The sequence below is a fragment of the Fragaria vesca genome, linkage group LG1, assembly GCF_000184155.1.
Source record: "Fragaria vesca subsp. vesca linkage group LG1, FraVesHawaii_1.0, whole genome shotgun sequence".
In the NCBI taxonomy this organism is placed as follows: Eukaryota; Viridiplantae; Streptophyta; class Magnoliopsida; order Rosales; family Rosaceae; genus Fragaria; species Fragaria vesca.
In genome coordinates, this window is record NC_020491.1 from 18,653,914 (window position 1) to 18,672,891 (window position 18,978).

The 18,978-nt window shown below is 38.5% G+C and overlaps 3 protein-coding genes across 3 annotated transcripts; all 3 read left to right on the forward strand.

The window, feature by feature from the left end:
• The first annotated feature begins 423 nt into the window (after nucleotides 1-423).
• On the forward strand, nucleotides 424-1,929 carry LOC101294609. Its single transcript, XM_004289434.1, has one exon. The coding sequence runs from the start codon at nucleotides 424-426 to the stop codon at nucleotides 1,927-1,929; it is 1,506 nt and encodes a 501-aa protein (XP_004289482.1).
• Nucleotides 1,930-7,900: 5,971 nt separating this feature from the next.
• LOC101304037 (cellulose synthase-like protein G2-like) lies at nucleotides 7,901-11,587 on the forward strand. The gene is made up of 8 exons (XM_004288407.1): nucleotides 7,901-8,539; nucleotides 8,627-8,722; nucleotides 9,283-9,417; nucleotides 9,512-9,724; nucleotides 9,824-9,923; nucleotides 10,043-10,209; nucleotides 10,305-10,658; nucleotides 10,796-11,587. The coding sequence occupies exons 1-8, from the start codon at nucleotides 7,934-7,936 to the stop codon at nucleotides 11,339-11,341; spliced, it is 2,217 nt and encodes a 738-aa protein (XP_004288455.1). The 5' UTR covers nucleotides 7,901-7,933; the 3' UTR covers nucleotides 11,342-11,587.
• Nucleotides 11,588-12,199: 612 nt separating this feature from the next.
• On the forward strand, nucleotides 12,200-16,396 carry LOC101304326 (cellulose synthase-like protein G3-like). Its single transcript, XM_004288408.1, has 8 exons — nucleotides 12,200-12,886; nucleotides 12,982-13,077; nucleotides 14,222-14,356; nucleotides 14,455-14,667; nucleotides 14,775-14,874; nucleotides 15,074-15,237; nucleotides 15,344-15,697; nucleotides 15,804-16,396. The coding sequence occupies exons 1-8, from the start codon at nucleotides 12,275-12,277 to the stop codon at nucleotides 16,347-16,349; spliced, it is 2,220 nt and encodes a 739-aa protein (XP_004288456.1). The 5' UTR covers nucleotides 12,200-12,274; the 3' UTR covers nucleotides 16,350-16,396.
• The last annotated feature ends 2,582 nt before the right edge of the window (nucleotides 16,397-18,978 follow it).

The following is an 18,978-nucleotide window of genomic DNA, read 5'->3' on the forward strand; positions in this document are numbered from 1 at the left end:
TTTTTTTTTTTTTTTCTAGTAGTGACTTAACGATATTCAATATGACTAAAATTTTCATAAATAATCTACTCATAAATACTTATAAAATAAAATATTAATATATGGATATAAGATCGAAAAGTGAGATAAATCGAAAAATTCTCAACTAGTATTTATTATAAAGATCCTCGTTGAAAGAGCTTTTTGCAAAAATATAAGTTTCGACAACGACTATTGAATGTGACACATACGATCTACTAGCAAATCATACAATTTTATCATCGTAGAATACAAGATATACGGTTTCTTTCCATTGACAAAAAAACAAATAATCAAGCTTTTTTCATTTTTTATTTTCAAAATTTCAGTATTGGCCATAAAATATAAATGGTTTTATCCGATCTATCATTTCCCTCTGAAACCCCATTTTCAAAACTCAAAAAAATGGAGCCTTTAGCTCTGAAGCTGGAAATACTCAAAGGCCCCCGAAAGGGCGAAACCCTAGAGTACCGACCCGGATCCAAGATCCGAATCGGCCGGGTCGTCCGCGGCAACAACCTCCCCATCAAAGACTCCGGCATCTCCACCAACCACCTCGTCATCGACTCCGAATCGGGTCAATGGATGGTCCGAGACCTCGACTCCTCCAACGGAACCATAGTCAACGACACCGCGCTCAACCCGAACACGCCGTTCGAGCTCAGCGACGGCGACGAAATCAAGATCGGGGAGTACACCTCGATCTCCGTGAAGATCGACGGCCACGAAGAAGCGAGCAAACTGAGAAGGAATCCGAGGCGCGCCGCCGTGGGAAAGGTGGGTGCGGCGGCGGCGAATCGCGGCCGGAGAGGTAGGGTTGGGGCGGAGAGTGAAGTAGTTCAAGTAGAAGTGAAATCGGAGAATCATGAGGAAATCGGTGGAGGAGAAGATAGGGTTCTGGCCAGGAGAGGTAGAGTGAGGAAGAAGAATGAGGTGGAGTCTGATTTGGAGGAAATCGAGGTGGTGGAGAAGCCGAAGAGGGGCAGTGGCCGGCCGAAGAAAGCTACGGTTTTGAAGAGTGAGGAGGATGTGGTGGAGGAGGTTGCTGTGCCGGAAGTGAGTTCTAGAGCAGCTACAAGGTCTAAGAATGTGGTTCTGGAATCGGAGAATTGCAGTGTAGAGTGTGAGCAAGTGAAGATCGAACCTAAGAGGCGTGGTAGGAAGAGGAAGAATGTGCAAGAAGAGCAGCTGGTGTGTGAGAAAGGTAATGCTGTTGCGGTAGAGAAGGATTTGGGAGTAGCTGTGCTGGTTGGTGTTAGTTGCGATAATGATGTTAAGGGTGATGTCCCGGAGCAGAAGGATTCAGGAGAAATTGGCCCGGTCAATGATGGTGATGCTAACAGGTTGAATTTGGGGAATGAACGTAAGAGGCGTGGTAGGAATAGGAATAATGAGCAACAAGAACAGCTAGTGTGTGAGACAGGTAATGCTGTTGTTTCGGAGCAGAAGAATTTGGGAGAAATTGGTCCAGTTGATGATGATGATGATAAGGGGTTGAATTTGGGGGATGAGAGGCATGAAGAGGCAGCAGGTGGTTTTGATGTGGGAGAGAATGTCATTGATAACGAGAAGGCAAAAGAGTCCAATGAAGAGGCAGCCATTGACTGTAATGTTGGAGAGGGTGGCGATATGGTTGAAAGTGGTAGTAGGAGCTGTTCTGGTGCTAGTAGTTCTAAGGATGTTGATAAAAAGGGGAGTGGTTCTGGTATTAAAGAAGGTTTGGGAAAGGTTTGGCAGGAGGAGCCAGATTTGGAGAAGATGACTTTGGATGATTGGTTTGATTATGTGGAAGTTTCTTGGCCAAAAGTGGTAAATGATGAGATTGACAAGATTTGTGCCGGAATGAGAGAGAAAGCTAGGCTAGTCCAGGAGTATATAGCACAACACAAGAAGGTGAAGGTTCAAAGTTAACAGAAGAAGTGCCTTGTGTTCTGTGGTAGGTAACTGCATACTTTCTCTGTTTTTATATTAATTACTTTCCAGCCAATTTATGTATATCTCATCACTTTTTGTGCTAAATGTAGTTGGTCTTTGATTATAAATCTTGGATATGAATATGAAGTTGGAAATACTTATCTGATGCTTTAGTCACCCTGAATCTGGTAGTGATTATTCGTTACTTGGAACTCAAAAGTTCCTGATGTGCTTCCATTTGTTGGATGTTATGAAAGCCTTTTTATTTGTTATGCTGATGATTTCAACATAGAAGATAAAGTTTTTTTATTCTTTTTAACTTGTTTGTATCATTTCCTTTTATTTTATTTTTTACTCTTTTTTGGATTTCTGGATATAGTGATGTGTTTTTCACTGTTATCTGCACAAGAGTTAATGAGGTCATTTTCTTAGTTGAATTGCTTTTATCTTATGCCCATTTAGAATTTGTGTTCAAACTCCTTTCTATTTTGTCATTTTGATCAGCTGTTATTTCTTTCTGATTACTTATGTTTAATGATAAATGATTTCATGATATTGTGTTCAAACCACTGATGGTACTGTTTGCATTGCTAAATGGTTTCTTATTAAAGAGATTTGGTGTTGGATGAGTTCTTTGTATCTTATATATCAGTCCAAAGGTTGTTGTCTTCCTGTTTATTTTTGGTATGGTTGGATAATCTGTGGGAGGTTAGGGATAGTTTTGTGTTGGTATTTCATCAATTTGACTATGTTATTGATAAATTTCAATTTCTTCCTGTTTATTTTTGGTTCGGTTGGATAATCTGTGGGAGGTTAGAAATTGTTTTGTTTTGGTATTTCATCAAATTTGAGGACTTGTTATTGATGAATTCCAAATTTTGCTAACTGATATCTTTTCCCCCTTTCTTTTTTGTGGTTAATGTCTTTAAGAGCCTGAACTCCCCAATTAAGTAGACTAAATTGGAGATTGGGGAAATCCAACCCAGCTTTCCTCGTCCAGTTGTTGGCAAGTAGTGGTTTACCACTTTGAGAAGCCTAGAATGAGCCTATAATTGATCCCCTGTTACTGATGTATGTCACTGGTCAGTGAAGCTTTTTTTCTTAATATGGGAAGTCCTTTTAACTAGCATCTATGATCCTCCTATCCAAGGATGTTTCCTCTATCTTCTTGTAGACAATGGCCATACAAGATGGTTGAAAAGAAAGGTGGAGCGGTCAACTTTGTATAGCAATTAGTAGTGATAATCAATTATATTAAGGGAGCTTTACAAAGTTTGTAATTCTTTAAAGCTTATTGCCTGTTACATTACTGATAGCAATTAGACTTTACTTCATGCAGCCTTTCCTGTGTAGGGTCGGTTGATTGTGTGTTGATTTATGTTTGAAGTCAGCTTTTGCTTTCGTGTGTTTTGATAGAAGGACATTGATTTTTTTATAACATAAGAGAAACAGTTTTGATATAGTCTATAATCAATGGCTTGAGCGTGTCTGTTTATTGTGTTATGAAAGCAATAACGGCTTCTCTATCATTGTTTCACTAGGAAAGCCTATAGAGCTTCGAAGATCCTTTTTCTATGCAAAATGAAGTCGATCCCTTTCTTCTCTATCTGTGTAATCTGATGTTGGATGGAAAGAATTGAAAGCATTCTGCAGATATAAGCAGCTAATCAGATTCACATCCAAATATGGGGATTTGTTTGTTCTACTTGAGGTCCTCTGATTTGGAACTGGTGGAGATTTAGGAGAATTTCAGCTGAAATAAGCAGTGAGTTAGATATGAGTGGTTAGTAGATATAAGCATGTCCTTAGAGCTCGTGATTTCTGATAATAAGACCATTAGCACTCTACATCCTTGAGTTATTCTTCTTGTGTGCCTATACAGTGGAGACACTGATATCTCCTCTTCCATCTCTAACAATGCAATCTAAAGTTGACTGGAAACCAAAGCATTCAGTACAGGCAGTGCGAATAGCTTAGCCAGGTAACCAATTTGTGGTTTGATCCTTTAGCCTTCTACATGTCATGGTTTAAATTTCATCGACTTCATAGAACTAGGATTAATGGGACTTACATGTTCGACTGTCTTGCTTTAAATCATGTCAACTTCATGTATAAATCTAGGATTTATGGGAGTTACTTGTTTGACTGTTAGATTTTATATTAAGGATTTCGGAAAGTAGTAAAACTTAGCGTCCTGGATTCGTTTTCTCATTATTGGTTCACTTCCAATCCTGGACCAATAGTCAAATTCCTGTGCAACATTTTCAGAAATCTCAAGTTGATTTTAATATATTATTTTGGTTTGTCCGAATTCGAATGTCTTGGTCATCTGCTACTTTCCATGGCCCTTGAATGACTAGTTTGTTGCAGTGATTACATTTGAGCCAAATGGATTGTCCACTTGGCCAAAAACATAAATCCATGATCTGCATTTCTTGTTGCTATCTAGCTTGGACTAAAGGGATTCCTTTATACCTTACTATTCTTTCTCAACTCGATTTTGTGATTAACGGAAATATACTTGTGTTGCTGGAAATTTTAGGGAAGCTTCTGTATAGTATGACTGATTATATAATCATAACCTCTTCTCTAGTGCATAATATGTATTTGCCTAACTCATCTGGCCTAGTTTAGCTTGGACTGAACGTCTCACCATGAATTTGCCAAAACTTTGCATCTAGGCCAGTTAACAAGTTTATATTACAGGATAGTTTTACTGATTGTCAGTTTTGGGTAAAGTGGATTGAAAGGATTGAAATTGAACGATCTATATAGTTGATCATGCATGTGGTATATCTGATATTACTTCTGCTTTGTTTTTCCACACCAAATCCAAGACTATGGCTTTTTTGGTCAACTGTATTATACTTTCTTCCTCGGATCTTAGTTAGAAACAATCTCGATACATTTGCCCGACCCTGGTCATACTTAGATGAGGACAATTACCAGAGCTCTACCTAAATTACATCGAGTTTTTTTTTGAAATATTTTTGCCACTTGATGTAAGAAGACCTAAAATAAAACTCTCCCATCTTGTTCAAATCTGTTGCATCTTAAGTTCTGTTGCAGGCCTCTATTACTTTTCCAAACCAACCATTCATTCAGTTGTTAATCAGACTAAATGCTGATTAGGACATCCTCTAATGGTTCAGCCATCCAAAACAATAAAAACAAGAATCTCAAATAATAATGCATACATACTCCATCGTATGATCAGTTTCATAGCTTGACGGATGACTAAAAGTTAAATTTCTGTTTAACAGCTTCTGTAATCGTAAGTTAATTTCAACCATTATTCTGTTCAAATTTGAAAATCTGGTTGATCATCTGCTACTTTCTATGATCCTCGAATGACCAGTTTGTAGCAGTGATATAAATGAAACAATATGGATTGCTCACTCGGTTGTGAATCACTCTGGGGCGTAAATCCTGGAGTTGCATTGCTTGTTTTTCTTTATGTTTTGCTTCGAATAAAGGGGCGACTCATTTGATTTGTTTTGCAGGATTGGTTTGTCCATGCAACTCCAAATATCATAAGGAAACTTTCCTTGTTCATAATTAAGGTCACTGTATGTGCCAATTCAGCAAAGGAACACATGAAAGCGTTGGATTTGTTTCACCAGAATGGTTGGTCCAGGCAACTCCAAATCTCACAAGGAAATATTCTCTTGATTTTGAACAAGTCACAGAAGATGCCAATTCACCAAAGGAATGCTTGGAAGCGTTTGTCCAAAAGTAGAGGTGCAATTTCTTGAGAGCGTATTCAACGCACCCGGGTGCGCCGCGCACCCGTTCATCTCCGCTGTCCATTTGACGCGGACTTTTGACTTTTTCAAAATGGACGGCGGAGATAGACGGGTGCGCTGTATAATTTTCACAATTTCTTACCGAAGAAGGTTTGAGTTGCAGGCTACGTTTGTATTTTAGGACTGCGAAATAGATACTGATAACATATTCTCTAGGTGTATATATGTATTTGCCCACTCATCTGATCTAGTTTTACTTTGTATAACTTGTCATGGATATGCCAACTCTATGCGTCTTTGGCAGTTACAAATTTAGATTACAGGCATAGTCTTACTGGGTGGTCAGTTTGGGTTTAGTCGGATTGAAATGTAAAGATTTATGCATGTGGTAATACTTTTGCTTTATTTTTCCAAATACCAAATCCAAGACTGATTTAAGTTGAACTGCTTATGTAAGAACCTATAGGCGAGGGAGGAGCCACGGCGGCTCTTCCTCATCCATGTAATGTAGAACTCAATCTGAGTAGTAGCACATCAGAGAATTGATTATGAAGTATAGGTCTCTGATACATCAAGTTGTTTTGGACACAGAGTAGACCCAATGGTTAGGTGCTTGCGTAAATTGGTTTTTAAAGAGGTTGAATGTTTGTGGGTTCACAGGAGCCATCAACACATCAGATAAAACACAGAGTAGACCCAATGGTTAGGTGCTTGCTTAAATTGGCTTTTAAAGAGGTTTAATGTTTGTGGGTTCACAGGAGCCATCAACACATCAGATAAAACCCCAAACGATTTTATGTCCTGAACTCGATCTGGCTCAAGATTTGTGGACAAACATTTGACACTGGTTATGTAAAGGACCTAGCTAGATCAAACACAGCCATTGAGGTTCATTATCAGAGCTCTCGCCCTAAATCACATCAGTGTTTCTAAGATATTGTTCACCAGTCAATGCAAGAAAGCCTCAAATTAATATTATTTTTTTTCAAAACCAACCATTCCTACTGAACCTTTCCACCCTACATTCGCTACCTGATCATATTGAATGCTGATCAGGACATCCTCTACAGGGCGAGCCATCCAAAACAATTCAAACGAGCACACCCCATATAAGACTGGGTTCAACTTCTATAGCATGCCAATCATGCTTTAACAAGTTTAGCTTGCTTCGCAAGGTAATCAGACTATTAAAAGGCCTCGTGTTACTTTGAGCACCACACATGCAATGACGCTATCGAATTGTGGACGTTGATCGAAACTGCCGATTAACAAAGGTCTACAAGCTTAGTTCTCTTACTGACTAGTGTCTTTTTGGTAAGAAATGTCAAGAGGTTTTCTTCTTTTCGATGAGATAGAAATGTCAGAGGTTGAACATATCTTATATGAGACGTAATCGAGTATCCCAAGTAAACTAAAGTATCAAGGTCGGAGGCTGCTAGCTAGTTATGTAGTGACCAATTCTGCAACGTAAAAACATTATATATTAACGTAGAGACAAATGCTGCTAGCTTTATTAACACTAAGCTAGTAGCGGCATCGATAACACTTTGGCTGACCAGGTCTGATTAACCAAGGTTGTCCATATCTATGAATAGTTTTTATTAACTATGTAATCAGAAACTGATTGGTTGTAATAATGTATGACTATAAGACATAATCTTGACTAATCAAAATTACATGATCATAGCTCTATTGTCCTTATGAATCTAAGTGTATCTTTCGGCGGCAACTTAGCGGGAAAATAGTGCTTTTGATAATTATTTTTACCTAGTAATCAAGTCATCTTTTCGTTATATCACTGCTATTAAAAACAATAATCTATTGAAGCACTCTTTACTAATTAGTGTCTAGGTGAATACTTGTTTGCTATATAAATTTCTGAATTTTAACCTTATATTCAACCGATATATCAACCAATCATTCATTATTATTAGAGAAAAAAAAGGTCATATGATCATAGATAATATTTCGAGAAGTTACAAGGTTTAATCAAAAAAGGGATCGACGTTAAGTGTATTGGGATCCGGGACCATACAGCGAATAGAATCAAGTTTATTCACGGCTCACTTTGGCGAAATTCAAGACTAATATCCTTCTATATTTCAGCAATCATATTTGATATACGACATGATTTACCTCACTTTTCCATTCCCTTTTAGCTCTTTGGAAGCTAGCTTGACGCTCCTTTATAAGGAGTGCAAAAGAGAAGTAGTCACCCAGCTCAAAACCACACACAAAAAATAGCTAGAGAAGCTATGGATCAGAGCTCTAGTACTACTTCCCCTATGAATCTCTGCCATGTTAACAAGCTCACAATCTTCATCAATCGAACGTACACAGCCATACACTCCCTCGCTTTATCATTCTTACTTTACTATAGAGCCTCTTTCTTCTTCTTCCATGACACCAAAACACCCACCTTACCATGGCTGATTGTCTTTGCGGCCGAGCTCACCCTTTCATTCCATTGGCTTCTAAGCCAGGCCTTTTATTGGAGGCCCGTCTCTCGAACTGTGTTCCCTGAGAGGTTGCCGGAAGATGACAAACTTCCTGCAGTTGACGTGTTCATTTGCACCGCTGATCCGGAGAAGGAGCCACCAGTGGAGGTGATGAACACTGTAATATCAGCCATGGCCCTCGACTATCCACCCGAGAAGCTTCATGTGTATTTGTCAGATGATGGCGGTGCTGATGTGACTCTGCATGGTATGAGAGAGGCTTGGACGTTTGCAAAGCGGTGGATACCATTTTGTAAGAGGTATAAGATCAAGTGCAGGTCTCCTAAAGCCTATTTCTCAGCAGCAGAGGATGAGAATGAAGATGGTGATACTAATTTCATACAAGAGAGACAAATTGTTGAGGTAATAAACATGACAAATAGTTCATACAGACATGCACTTTGGTTTGGTGAATACTAGAGTTAATAGGGTTGCTTAATTCGGTTGCAGGAAAAGTACGAGGTGTTTAAGGAAAGAGTGAGAGAATATGAAAAACATGGTGACACTGGAAGAAGTAAGCGTCGAGATCATCCTGCAGTGATTGAGGTATCGTCATAATATAGGAGGCCCTACTAGAGAAGCAATAATATTAACATTCGGCTATACAAAGTTTAAGATTAATGCATGCACCTATGACCTATTGACATCTTTAATTTGCCATTAACATATTTCAGATAGTATACAAAGAATGACAGAAATTTTCAACATATATGTGTCTTAGAATTTCGTTTGGGTCTTTCTCAATTTCGTTTTTATTAACCAGCTAGAGTTTCAAAAATTTTGTCTTTTGGACAGAGAAGTTCCTTGTGTTTTTTGGTCCATCTCATTCAAATTTTACCCATATAATACTTGATAACTTTGATACTGACACATACCTAGCTAATTATCTATCTACCATTCCAAGAGTTCTGATTTCCTTCACTCTTAGACCAGAGACTTTCATAACTAACAGTGTCATCAAGTCATGCATATGTTACATGCATAGTGCTAATTGACAAGTGAAATTGAACCGTAAAAATACCATGTCAAAGAAATAAAGAAAAGAAAAACGATGCATATCAAACATCCATGATCTGATATAATTTCGATGCGTACGTCGCGCGCAGGTGATACAAGACAGTTCTAGGAATCATGGATTCGAAGAAAATGAAGCAAAAAACATGCCTCTCCTTGTTTATGTTTCTCGCGAGAAAAGACCTTCTCACGCCCATCACTTCAAGGCTGGAGCTCTCAATGTTCTTGTATGCACATCTATCTCCCCTTTTATATGGTTACATATATCTTATTTATGTTCATTTCCTTGCTTGACATGAACGGCAAACACAATATTTGCAGCTTAGGGTCTCTGGTGTGATCAGTAACTCCCCCTTCATATTAGGCCTTGATTGTGACATGTTTTGCAATGATCCAAGTTCGGCACGGCAAGCAATGTGCTTCCACCTTGATCCCAAGCTCTCACCCTCGCTAGCACTAGTTCAGTTCCCTCAGAAGTTCCACAACATCAGTAAGAATGACATCTACGACAGTCAGTTGAGATCGACATTTACGGTACGATACTGTTGTATTTTCAAAACCCTAGATATCTAATCAAAGCATCCAAAACCCTAGATATCATCTCTGACGAGTAAGTTGGTGTTGAACGTTTAGGTGCTATGGCAAGGTTTTGATGGACTTCAAGGGCCATGCGTGTCTGGTACTGGCTATTATATCAAGAGGTTGTCCTTGTATGGAAGATCCCTAAAGGATGGTATGTATATTAATGGATAGTGTAGTAATCACACCATTCTTTTCTTGGTGAATCACCAAACCGTGTTGTCACTTTCACTATAGTACTCACTTTGCTTTGCTTGACAAAATTTTTTGTAGATCAAAAGGATCTTATGGAACTTAGACAATCGTTTGGTTCATCAAATGAGTTCGCGAAATCCCTGGATGGAAACTACAAGCCTGATATGAAAATGGCACAGTTAGCTGAGACCCAACAGCAACTGGCCTCTTGTACCTATGAAGATGGCACCAAATGGGGTGAAGAGGCAAGTATATATAACAACTGATGAAAGCTACGGAAACCTAGCTTATTCAATCAAGAAAGTATCACTAACAGACTGTTTTCTCTAATCTATGGCAGGCTGGTTATTTATACGCGTCTGTAGTGGAAGATTATTTCACAGGGTTTGCTAGCTTGCATTGCAAGGGTTGGAATTCAGTGTATTGCGATCCACCAAGGCCTCAGTTCTTGGGCAGTGGCACTACTAATTTGAATGACTTTTTGGTCCAAGGGACAAGATGGAGTTCTGGGTTGGTTGATGTTGCTATCTCCAAATACTGCCCTCTTATATATGGCCTTTTCAAAATGTCTTTCCTTGAATGTATGTGCTATGCATGGCTAGCAATTTTTCCTATTTGCTATTTCTTCTCACTCTGGTGCCTTGCAACTATACCTCAGCTTTGCCTACTCAACGGCATTTCCTTGTACCCTGAGGTAAATATATTTGCTTAAAAGAGTGCTCAAGGAGTTAGATGGCTAAATATACATTTTAGGAGTCGAAAGTAGCTAGATAGCTAAATATCCTTAAAGAACATTCTAACCTGTTGATCACTTTGCTAATGTTTCCGCAGGTCTCAAATTCGTACTTTTGGATATTTTCTTTCGTATTCCTCTCATCTGTTTTCAGACATTTATCCGAGGTGCTCACAACAGGAGAATCATTACAACATTGGATATACGAGCAAAGAATATGGATGATGAAATCAGTTACCTCTCAGTTCTATGGTAGTCTTGATGCTTTTATGAAGAAATTTGGTTTGAGGGAAGCTAGTTTCTTCCCAACAAATAAAGTTGACGACGTTGAGCAATTCAAGCGTTACAACGCTGGGATATTTGATTTCCAAACTTCAGCACTGTTCCTTGTTCCATTGGCTTCACTGTTTATCTTGAACATGGCTTCCCTTTGTGTGGGCATTGCCAGAGTGGTCTTTCTGGGGGAGTTGGAGAAGTTGTTTATTCAAGTCTTCATTCCATTTTATGCAGTGGTGGTTAATTACCCTATCATTGAAGGAATGCTAGTAAGGAAAGACAAAGGTCGCATTCCAGCATCAATCACCCTATTGTCTGCAACAGCTTCCATCATTTTCTGCGTTTTGGGTTCAATTATTTTCATGTAGCTAGCAAATTTATGTATTTTTTTTCATTGCCAAGTTATTTTCTATATTCTCTGTCACGAAGAGTTCGTTTAAAATATAAAGACATCAGGCTTACTAGTACTCTTGCATGTTCCATTAATTTTTATGCATTCAACTTTTGTGGATTTTTTAGACGTATGTTAGCCGGATTACATAACGAGGTGTTGCATATGTTTAAACCTCTTTTGTAAACTAGCAAAGCTAAATTACACACAACACTTGTCATGATTAGATGATGTCCATTATCATTGCTCGCCCTACCTAAATCACACAAGAGTTTTCTAAAATATATATGTTCGCCACTCAATGCAAGAAGGTTCGAACCTAAATTATCTTATCCCTTTACCTTGCTGGCCTGAGATATTTCTGATCCTCTCCACTTTACATTCACTACTGATCAGATTGAATAATGCAAATCAGGTCAGCCTGTAATGGCTGAAACATCCAAACACATAAACAAGAGAATATCCTCTCTCAAATAATGCACGTGTCCATCGCAAGGCTGCTGCATGTGTTCAACTTCTATTTGACTCGAATCATTTTCGAGTAGTTGTGTAGCATCTGGAAAACTAGCTAGCCTCAACGATTACGACTTGCTTCGCAAGCAAATTGACTAATATATTTAGGATATTTAGCATCAGGTTTGGGCAACACGCATGCATGAATTATAATCATACTAATATTTAGGATATTTAGAAGAAGAAGATGTCATGCCGCATCAGCAATCAACTTGGACGTCTTTGTTGACTTCCACGACCCACAAATATTACTATATATTTCCTCGACTGTCTAGCTCGTCGCAGGCAAACAAGACGATCTCTAGCTGATAAGGAACGAGTGGAGAGGAGAGGTAGTCAACTAGTCATCATCACCAAGCTCATAATCACACTCGAAAATATAGTTAGAGAAGCTATTATGGATCAGAGCTCTAATCTTCCTATGCATCTCTGCCATGTTAACAAGCTCACAATCTTTATTAACCGAACGTATACAGTCATACACTCCGTGGCTTTATCATTCCTGCTTTACTATAGAGCCTCTTTCTTCTCTTTCTTCCATGACACCGGAACACCCATCTTACCATGGCTGATTGTCTTCGCGGCCGAGCTCGCACTCTCCTTCGAATGGCTTGTAACAGAGGCATTTCGCTGGAGGCCCGTCACTCGAACTGTGTTCCCTGAGAGGTTGCTGGAAGATGACAAACTTCCTTCAGTAGACGTGTTCATTTGCACCGCTGATCCGGAGAAGGAGCCAGTCTTGCAGGTGATGAACACTGTAATATCAGCCATGGCACTCGACTATCCACCCGAGAAGCTTCATGTGTATTTGTCAGATGACGGCGGTGCTGATGTGACTCTGCATGGTATGAGAGAGGCTTGGACGTTTGCAAAGCGGTGGATTCCATTTTGTAAGAGGTATAAGATCAAGTGCAGGTCTCCTAAAGCCTATTTCTCAGCGGCAGAGGATGAGAATGAAGATGGTAATTTGGGAGACACTGATTTCATACAAGAGAGAAAAATTGTTCAGGTAATAAACATGACACACTGTTAATACAGACAAGCATGCACTTTAGTGAATATTTGAGCTAATCCTAATAATATGGTTGCGTAATTTGGTTGCAGGAAAACTATGAGGTGCTTCAGGAAAGAGTGAGAGAATATGCAAGACATGGTGACTCTGGGAGCAGTAAGCGTCGAGATCATTCTGCAGTGATTGAGGTACACTTATAAGAGAGAAGAAAAAACATAAACATTTGGCCTACAAAGTTTAACAAATTTAATGCACCTATAGATATCTTTAATTTGTCATTACTATTACTCCTGCAACAAATGACAGAACTTTATCAACGTATATTTATCTTGGAAGTAAATCACCTGTGACTAAAAACCCAATACCAAACCTGTGCCACTTACCAAATTCTGACATCTGTCTTTAACTTAAACAGAACTTAATCCTGTTAACCACGTGTTGTTATTTTCTACAAAAAAACAAATAAAAAAACTTAATTAAGGATTTCAAGAATTTCGACTCTATCTCTTCCACTCTTCCTCTTCCATGTTTATTCCAACTCTTCTTCGTTCTTCTTTCTCTGCTTCTCTCTGAAAAAGCAAAACCCAGTGTTGTTCTCCTCCTATCCAACGACATAGTTGCCGTGGTTTTTAATTTTTATTCTTGTTCATAAACCCGTCCTAGTTTCAAATTTATGTTTGTCATCTCTTTTGGCCTCACGAAGGAGAGATATGATTCCGATGAGAGGAACTGAAAAGGTATTACGACGGAGAGGATTAGCACTACAAAGATGTTGAGGGTCTAGGTGAATACAGTGAGCTACTGGGCATTTTCATAATAGCCATCGGGTCTTCTACACATTGATTTTATCAACAATCCATCAAATTCTATAGTGATGGCTTATGAAGCATGACTTGGAAGCTTTGAGGAGGATGGGTTCAGTGGCGGTGGGTGCTGGGATTATGATTGGAAATAAGGTGCGATGGTGATTTTGATGAGAATACATACTTGGTTGGAATTGGTCTTTGGATTCGACTTGAAATTGGGAATGCTTGGGTAGAAGAAGAGTTCTGGGCTGCTTGGGTTTTGCCCTTCTTCAGAAGGCTTTTTAATTTAAATTGAAGATATACAAAAAATAAAATAGATAATTTACAACCTGAACACTGTTAACATCTGTTAAGTTTATGGACAGGTGTCAACTTCTTAGTCGTGGCACAGGGTTGGCACTGGTTAAATGGGAACAGATGATTTACTTCCATTTATCTTACTCACGTTTATAAATTCTTTTAATTCCAATTTCAAGACATCCATGACATGATATACATGCGCTTTCAAAATATGTGTGGCACGCAGGTGATACAAGAGAGTTCTAGGAATCATGGATTAGAAGAAAATGAGGCAAAAAACATGCCTCTCCTTGTTTATGTTTCTCGTGAGAAAAGACCTTCTCATGCCACTCATTTCAAGGCCGGAGCTCTCAATGTTCTTGTAAGCACATCTCTACTACTCTTACATATAACATATAAGTATTTATGTTTCTCCCTGCTTGATAAGTTATTGATATGAACGGAAAACACAACTTGCAGCTTCGGGTCTCTGGTGTGTTAAGTAATTCCCCCTTCATATTAGGCCTTGATTGTGACATGTATTGCAATGATCCAAGTTCGGCACGTCAAGCAATGTGTTTCCTCCTTGATCCCAAGCTCTCACCCTCGCTAGCATTTGTTCAATTTCCTCAGAAGTTCCACAACGTCAGTAAGAAGGACATCTACGACAGTCAGTTGAGATCGATTTTTTCGGTATGGATCGATATCCATGTATTATGATATTATCTATCAAATGGCCCAATAAACAGATATCTTTTCATCTTTGACTAGCTAGTAATAACTTGGTGCTAAACGTTTAGGTGCAATGGCAAGGTATTGATGGACTTCAAGGGCCAGGTGTGTGCGGTTCTGGCTATTACCTCAAGAGGTTGTCCTTATATGGAAGATCCCTAAATGATGGTATGTGTATTAAGGGATTGTGTACTAATCAGTCATTATATATATCCTTGTTGAACAACTACAAGCTACATTTACACCATATGAAATGTGAAGTTTTTCCAATATCGTATGAGCATTATCTCTTTAACTTTAGTACGTGTTAAGTTGGTTCTGTGTTCTTTATTACTCACTTTGCTCTGCTTGACCAAATTTTGTGTAGATCATAAGGATCTTATGGAACTTAGACAATCTTTTGGTCCATCAAATGAGTTCGTAAAATCCCTGCTCAGAAACTACAAGCCTGATATGAAAATGAACCAGCTAGCTGAGACCCAACAACTAGCCTCCTGTACATATGAAGATGGCACCAAATGGGGTGAAGAGGTAAGTAAAACAACTGATGAAATTAAGCAGAGAAAATCTATATTTAAGAAAAATTATTTATCAAAGAAAGTGTAATTAATAGACTGTTTTCTCTAATCTATGGCAGGCTGGTTTCTTATACGCTACTATAGCGGAAGATTATTTCACAGGGTTCGCTAGCTTGCATTGCCAGGGTTGGAAATCAGTGTATTGCGATCCACCAAGGCCTCAGTTCTTGGGCAGTGGCACCACTAATTTGAATGACTATTTGGTTCATGTGAGAAGATGGACTTCTGGGGTGCTTGATATTGCCTTCTCCAAATACAGCCCTCTTATACATGGCATATTTAAACTCCCTTTCCTACAATATATGTGCTATGCATCGCCCTTAATTTCCCCTATTTGCCAGTTCTTTTCACTCTGGTGCCTTGCAACTATACCTCAGCTTTGCCTACTCAATGGCATTTCCTTGTACCCTGAGGTAAATATATACGATCTTTATGAAGAGGACCCTCTAAAAATATATACTTTCAATACTTGAAACGACATTCTAACATGTGTTGATCACTTTCCTATTGTTTTTGCAGGTATCAAGTTCTTATTTCTGGATATTTACATTTGTATTCCTCTCCATTGTTTCGAGACATTTATACGAGGTCATCACCACTGGAGCATCATTACGAAATTGGATATATGAGCAAAGAATATGGATGATGACTGCAGTTACATGTCACTTATATGGTAGTCTTGATGCTTTTATGAAGAAGTTGGGTTTGAGTGAAGTTAGTTTCACACTAACAAATAAAGTTGATGACGATGAGCAACTAAAGCGTTACAACGCTGGGGTATTTGATTTCCAAACCTCAGCTCTGTTCCTTGTTCCAATGGCTTCACTGGTTATCTTGAACATGGTTTCCTTCTGTGTGGGCATTGCCAGAGTGGTCTTTCTGGGGGAGTTGGAGAAGTTGTTTATTCAAGTCTTCATAGCATTTTATGTGGTGGTACTGAATTACCCTATTATAGAAGGAATGCTTATAAGGAAAGACAATGGTCGCATTCCACCATCAGTCACCGTATTGTCTGCAACAGCTTCCATCATTTTCTGCCTTTTGGGTTCAATTATTTTCATGTAGCAAGGCTTTGTTTTTGACTTTTTTCATATTGATCGATTTTCTTTCCAGTGAAAATAGGAATATTATGTATATGTCATTTAACTTCAATTTTCCAGTTTTTAGGGGCGGAACCAGGATTATATACTAAGGGGGGCCGAGTTACAAAGTAAAAATATATAATAATTGAAAATTGAATAACTGTATATGAATACTAATATATAAAGTAATTAACCTTTGTATATTGGACATGTGACATCATAGTTACTCAATATATAGATTGGATTATAGAATGAGAAAAAAGAAATTCATTATTGAATTGATTATGAATAGAGTATATGACAAGAGTTGATTAAAGGTAGAAGAAATAAATTAAATTATTAAACTTATTAACAACAAATGATGGTGTTTATGGTTTAATAGGAAAGGAATTGAGGGCTAAACCTTACAAATTAGGAAGCTTTTACTTCTAATTATATCTAACCTCTTGATTTCTAATGCAAAATACCCAAGTTTAAAAATTTACAGGGGTACCATGGCACCCCTTGGCCTCAATGTAGTTCCGTCAATGCCAGTTTTGTATGAAAATGTATTGGTGACTATAGGGATGGCAATAATCCCCAACAGGTAGGGTACCCATGGGTATTCGACCCTAACGAGGGAGATATACGGGGATAAACGGGTGACGGGTATGGGGATCTTTAGCATTCGGATTTTTGAATCGGGTACGGGGCGGGTTTGGTATTTTGATATTCATCCCCATGCCCACCCATTTAAGATGTAAATATTATTTGCTAATATATATATTATTTATAAATAGATATTTATGTAAAATCTTTTGTAATATTTTTTTTACTATGATTTTCTTAATAAATATTTATAGAAACTTCTTTTTTAACCGAGACTTGTATTCGTTTTTGTTTGATTGAATCAAGTAACTTATTTATATATGTATTTGATTTTATTTTCATATTTCTATATTTCATAATTATTTTTAAAAAAATAATTATTACATAATTGTTAACGGGGATCGGGGCGGGTATGGGAACGTAATCCCTAAAGGGGACAGGTACGGGGAATCCCCGTTATCTAATTACCGGGAATGGGGTGGATACGGGGATGAGGAATGAAAAAAGGTATGGGTATGGTATTTTAATCCCCTTACCCTACCCTACCCATTGCCATCCCTAGGTGACTACAAATCAAAGTTGTTAAAGTCACATGCTGGCATTATATATGGCCATCTTCTACCATCTCAGTTGTATTCTGGCGTTATATATGACAAAAGATACCTAGTGTCCTGATTTTTAGCGATTTTCGACACCTTATTACAAGCTGGTTTTTTTGTCCAATTTCGGTAAGTCCCACGGTTCCGAACAGTCTTACATTTTTATTTTAAAAACAAAAGAGTACGAGTAATTGTTCTGTTTGCACCTAAATTTAGCAATTCGTGGAGATTTCCAAAAATCGGTTTGTTAGTCCGCAATTAGAGAGAAATGAGTTTGGTCATTCGGCCGAAAGTAGTGACATTCGGTCATTCGGCCAAGAGTAGTGTAGTTCGGCCGTTCGACCGTTCGGCCGAGAGTGGTATTTCGGCTTTCGGCCGAGTGAGTGGAGGCAATCGATCATTTGACCGAGAATGTGAAGAATGAAGTTGTGCGGCCGAAATGAGTGAAATGGCTAGAGAGAGACGTTGGACCATATGACCAGGATATATAAGGTGCCCAAATTCTAAATATCCTACAACATATGACCCAAAGTCAAACTATTCTAAGGTGTATTTTGGCCATCCAGCCGAAAATGAAGGTTGTTAAGGTCGCATGGCCGAGGCGAAGATGTTCACTCAGCCATATGACCGGAAATATGATGTTCGGTCATACGACTGAAATAGAGATGTCGTTTGAACAAGGTGGTGGCTTTATCTCAAGCTAGTTAATTAGCATCAATCCATTTGGAAAATTTTAGCGAGATGGACTAAAGCACGATTGGGTCAAAAGAGAGATTGCGAGTAGTCGGCCGAGAACGAACTACAACCTCGCTCGAGAACTCATTTAGGGAAGTAATCTCTACAAGGAAAAGCTCCAATCATGCAAGTTGAAAATTTCAGCCGCGAGATTTCAATCAGATCAGGGTAATCATGTACGAATCAATCCAAAAACGAAATCGAATCCCTCCGTGCTCCCATAACTTAGAGAATAGAGAGCAAGTAGATAGGTTAATCTTGTCTGTATATATAGAGCCTTGTAACTCATTTGTAAAAGATCTTGCACCACACAAACAAATCAATATACAACTTTTCATACAAACTTATCTCTCTATCGCATAGGTATTCTACCATTCCATTCAACTTCAAACCCAATTTCATTTCTTTGCTTTATTTTCGATACAGTTCTTTACATTCTTGCATTTTAATTTTCTTGTTTCTTTATATTCTTGCACTTTAGATTTCTTATTCTTACTTTACATGCACTTTACTTAATTATCGCACCTAGGAGTAGTTGTAACGTAGAACTCTCACTACCAGGACAAGCACTTTAGCCGACGAAAATTTTTCGTCGGCCTGTCAGCTTAATTCGTCGGCTGAGATCTTAGCCGACGACCTTTCGTCGGCTAAGATTTCGTCGGGAAAAGCTCGTCTGTGGTGACTTTAGCC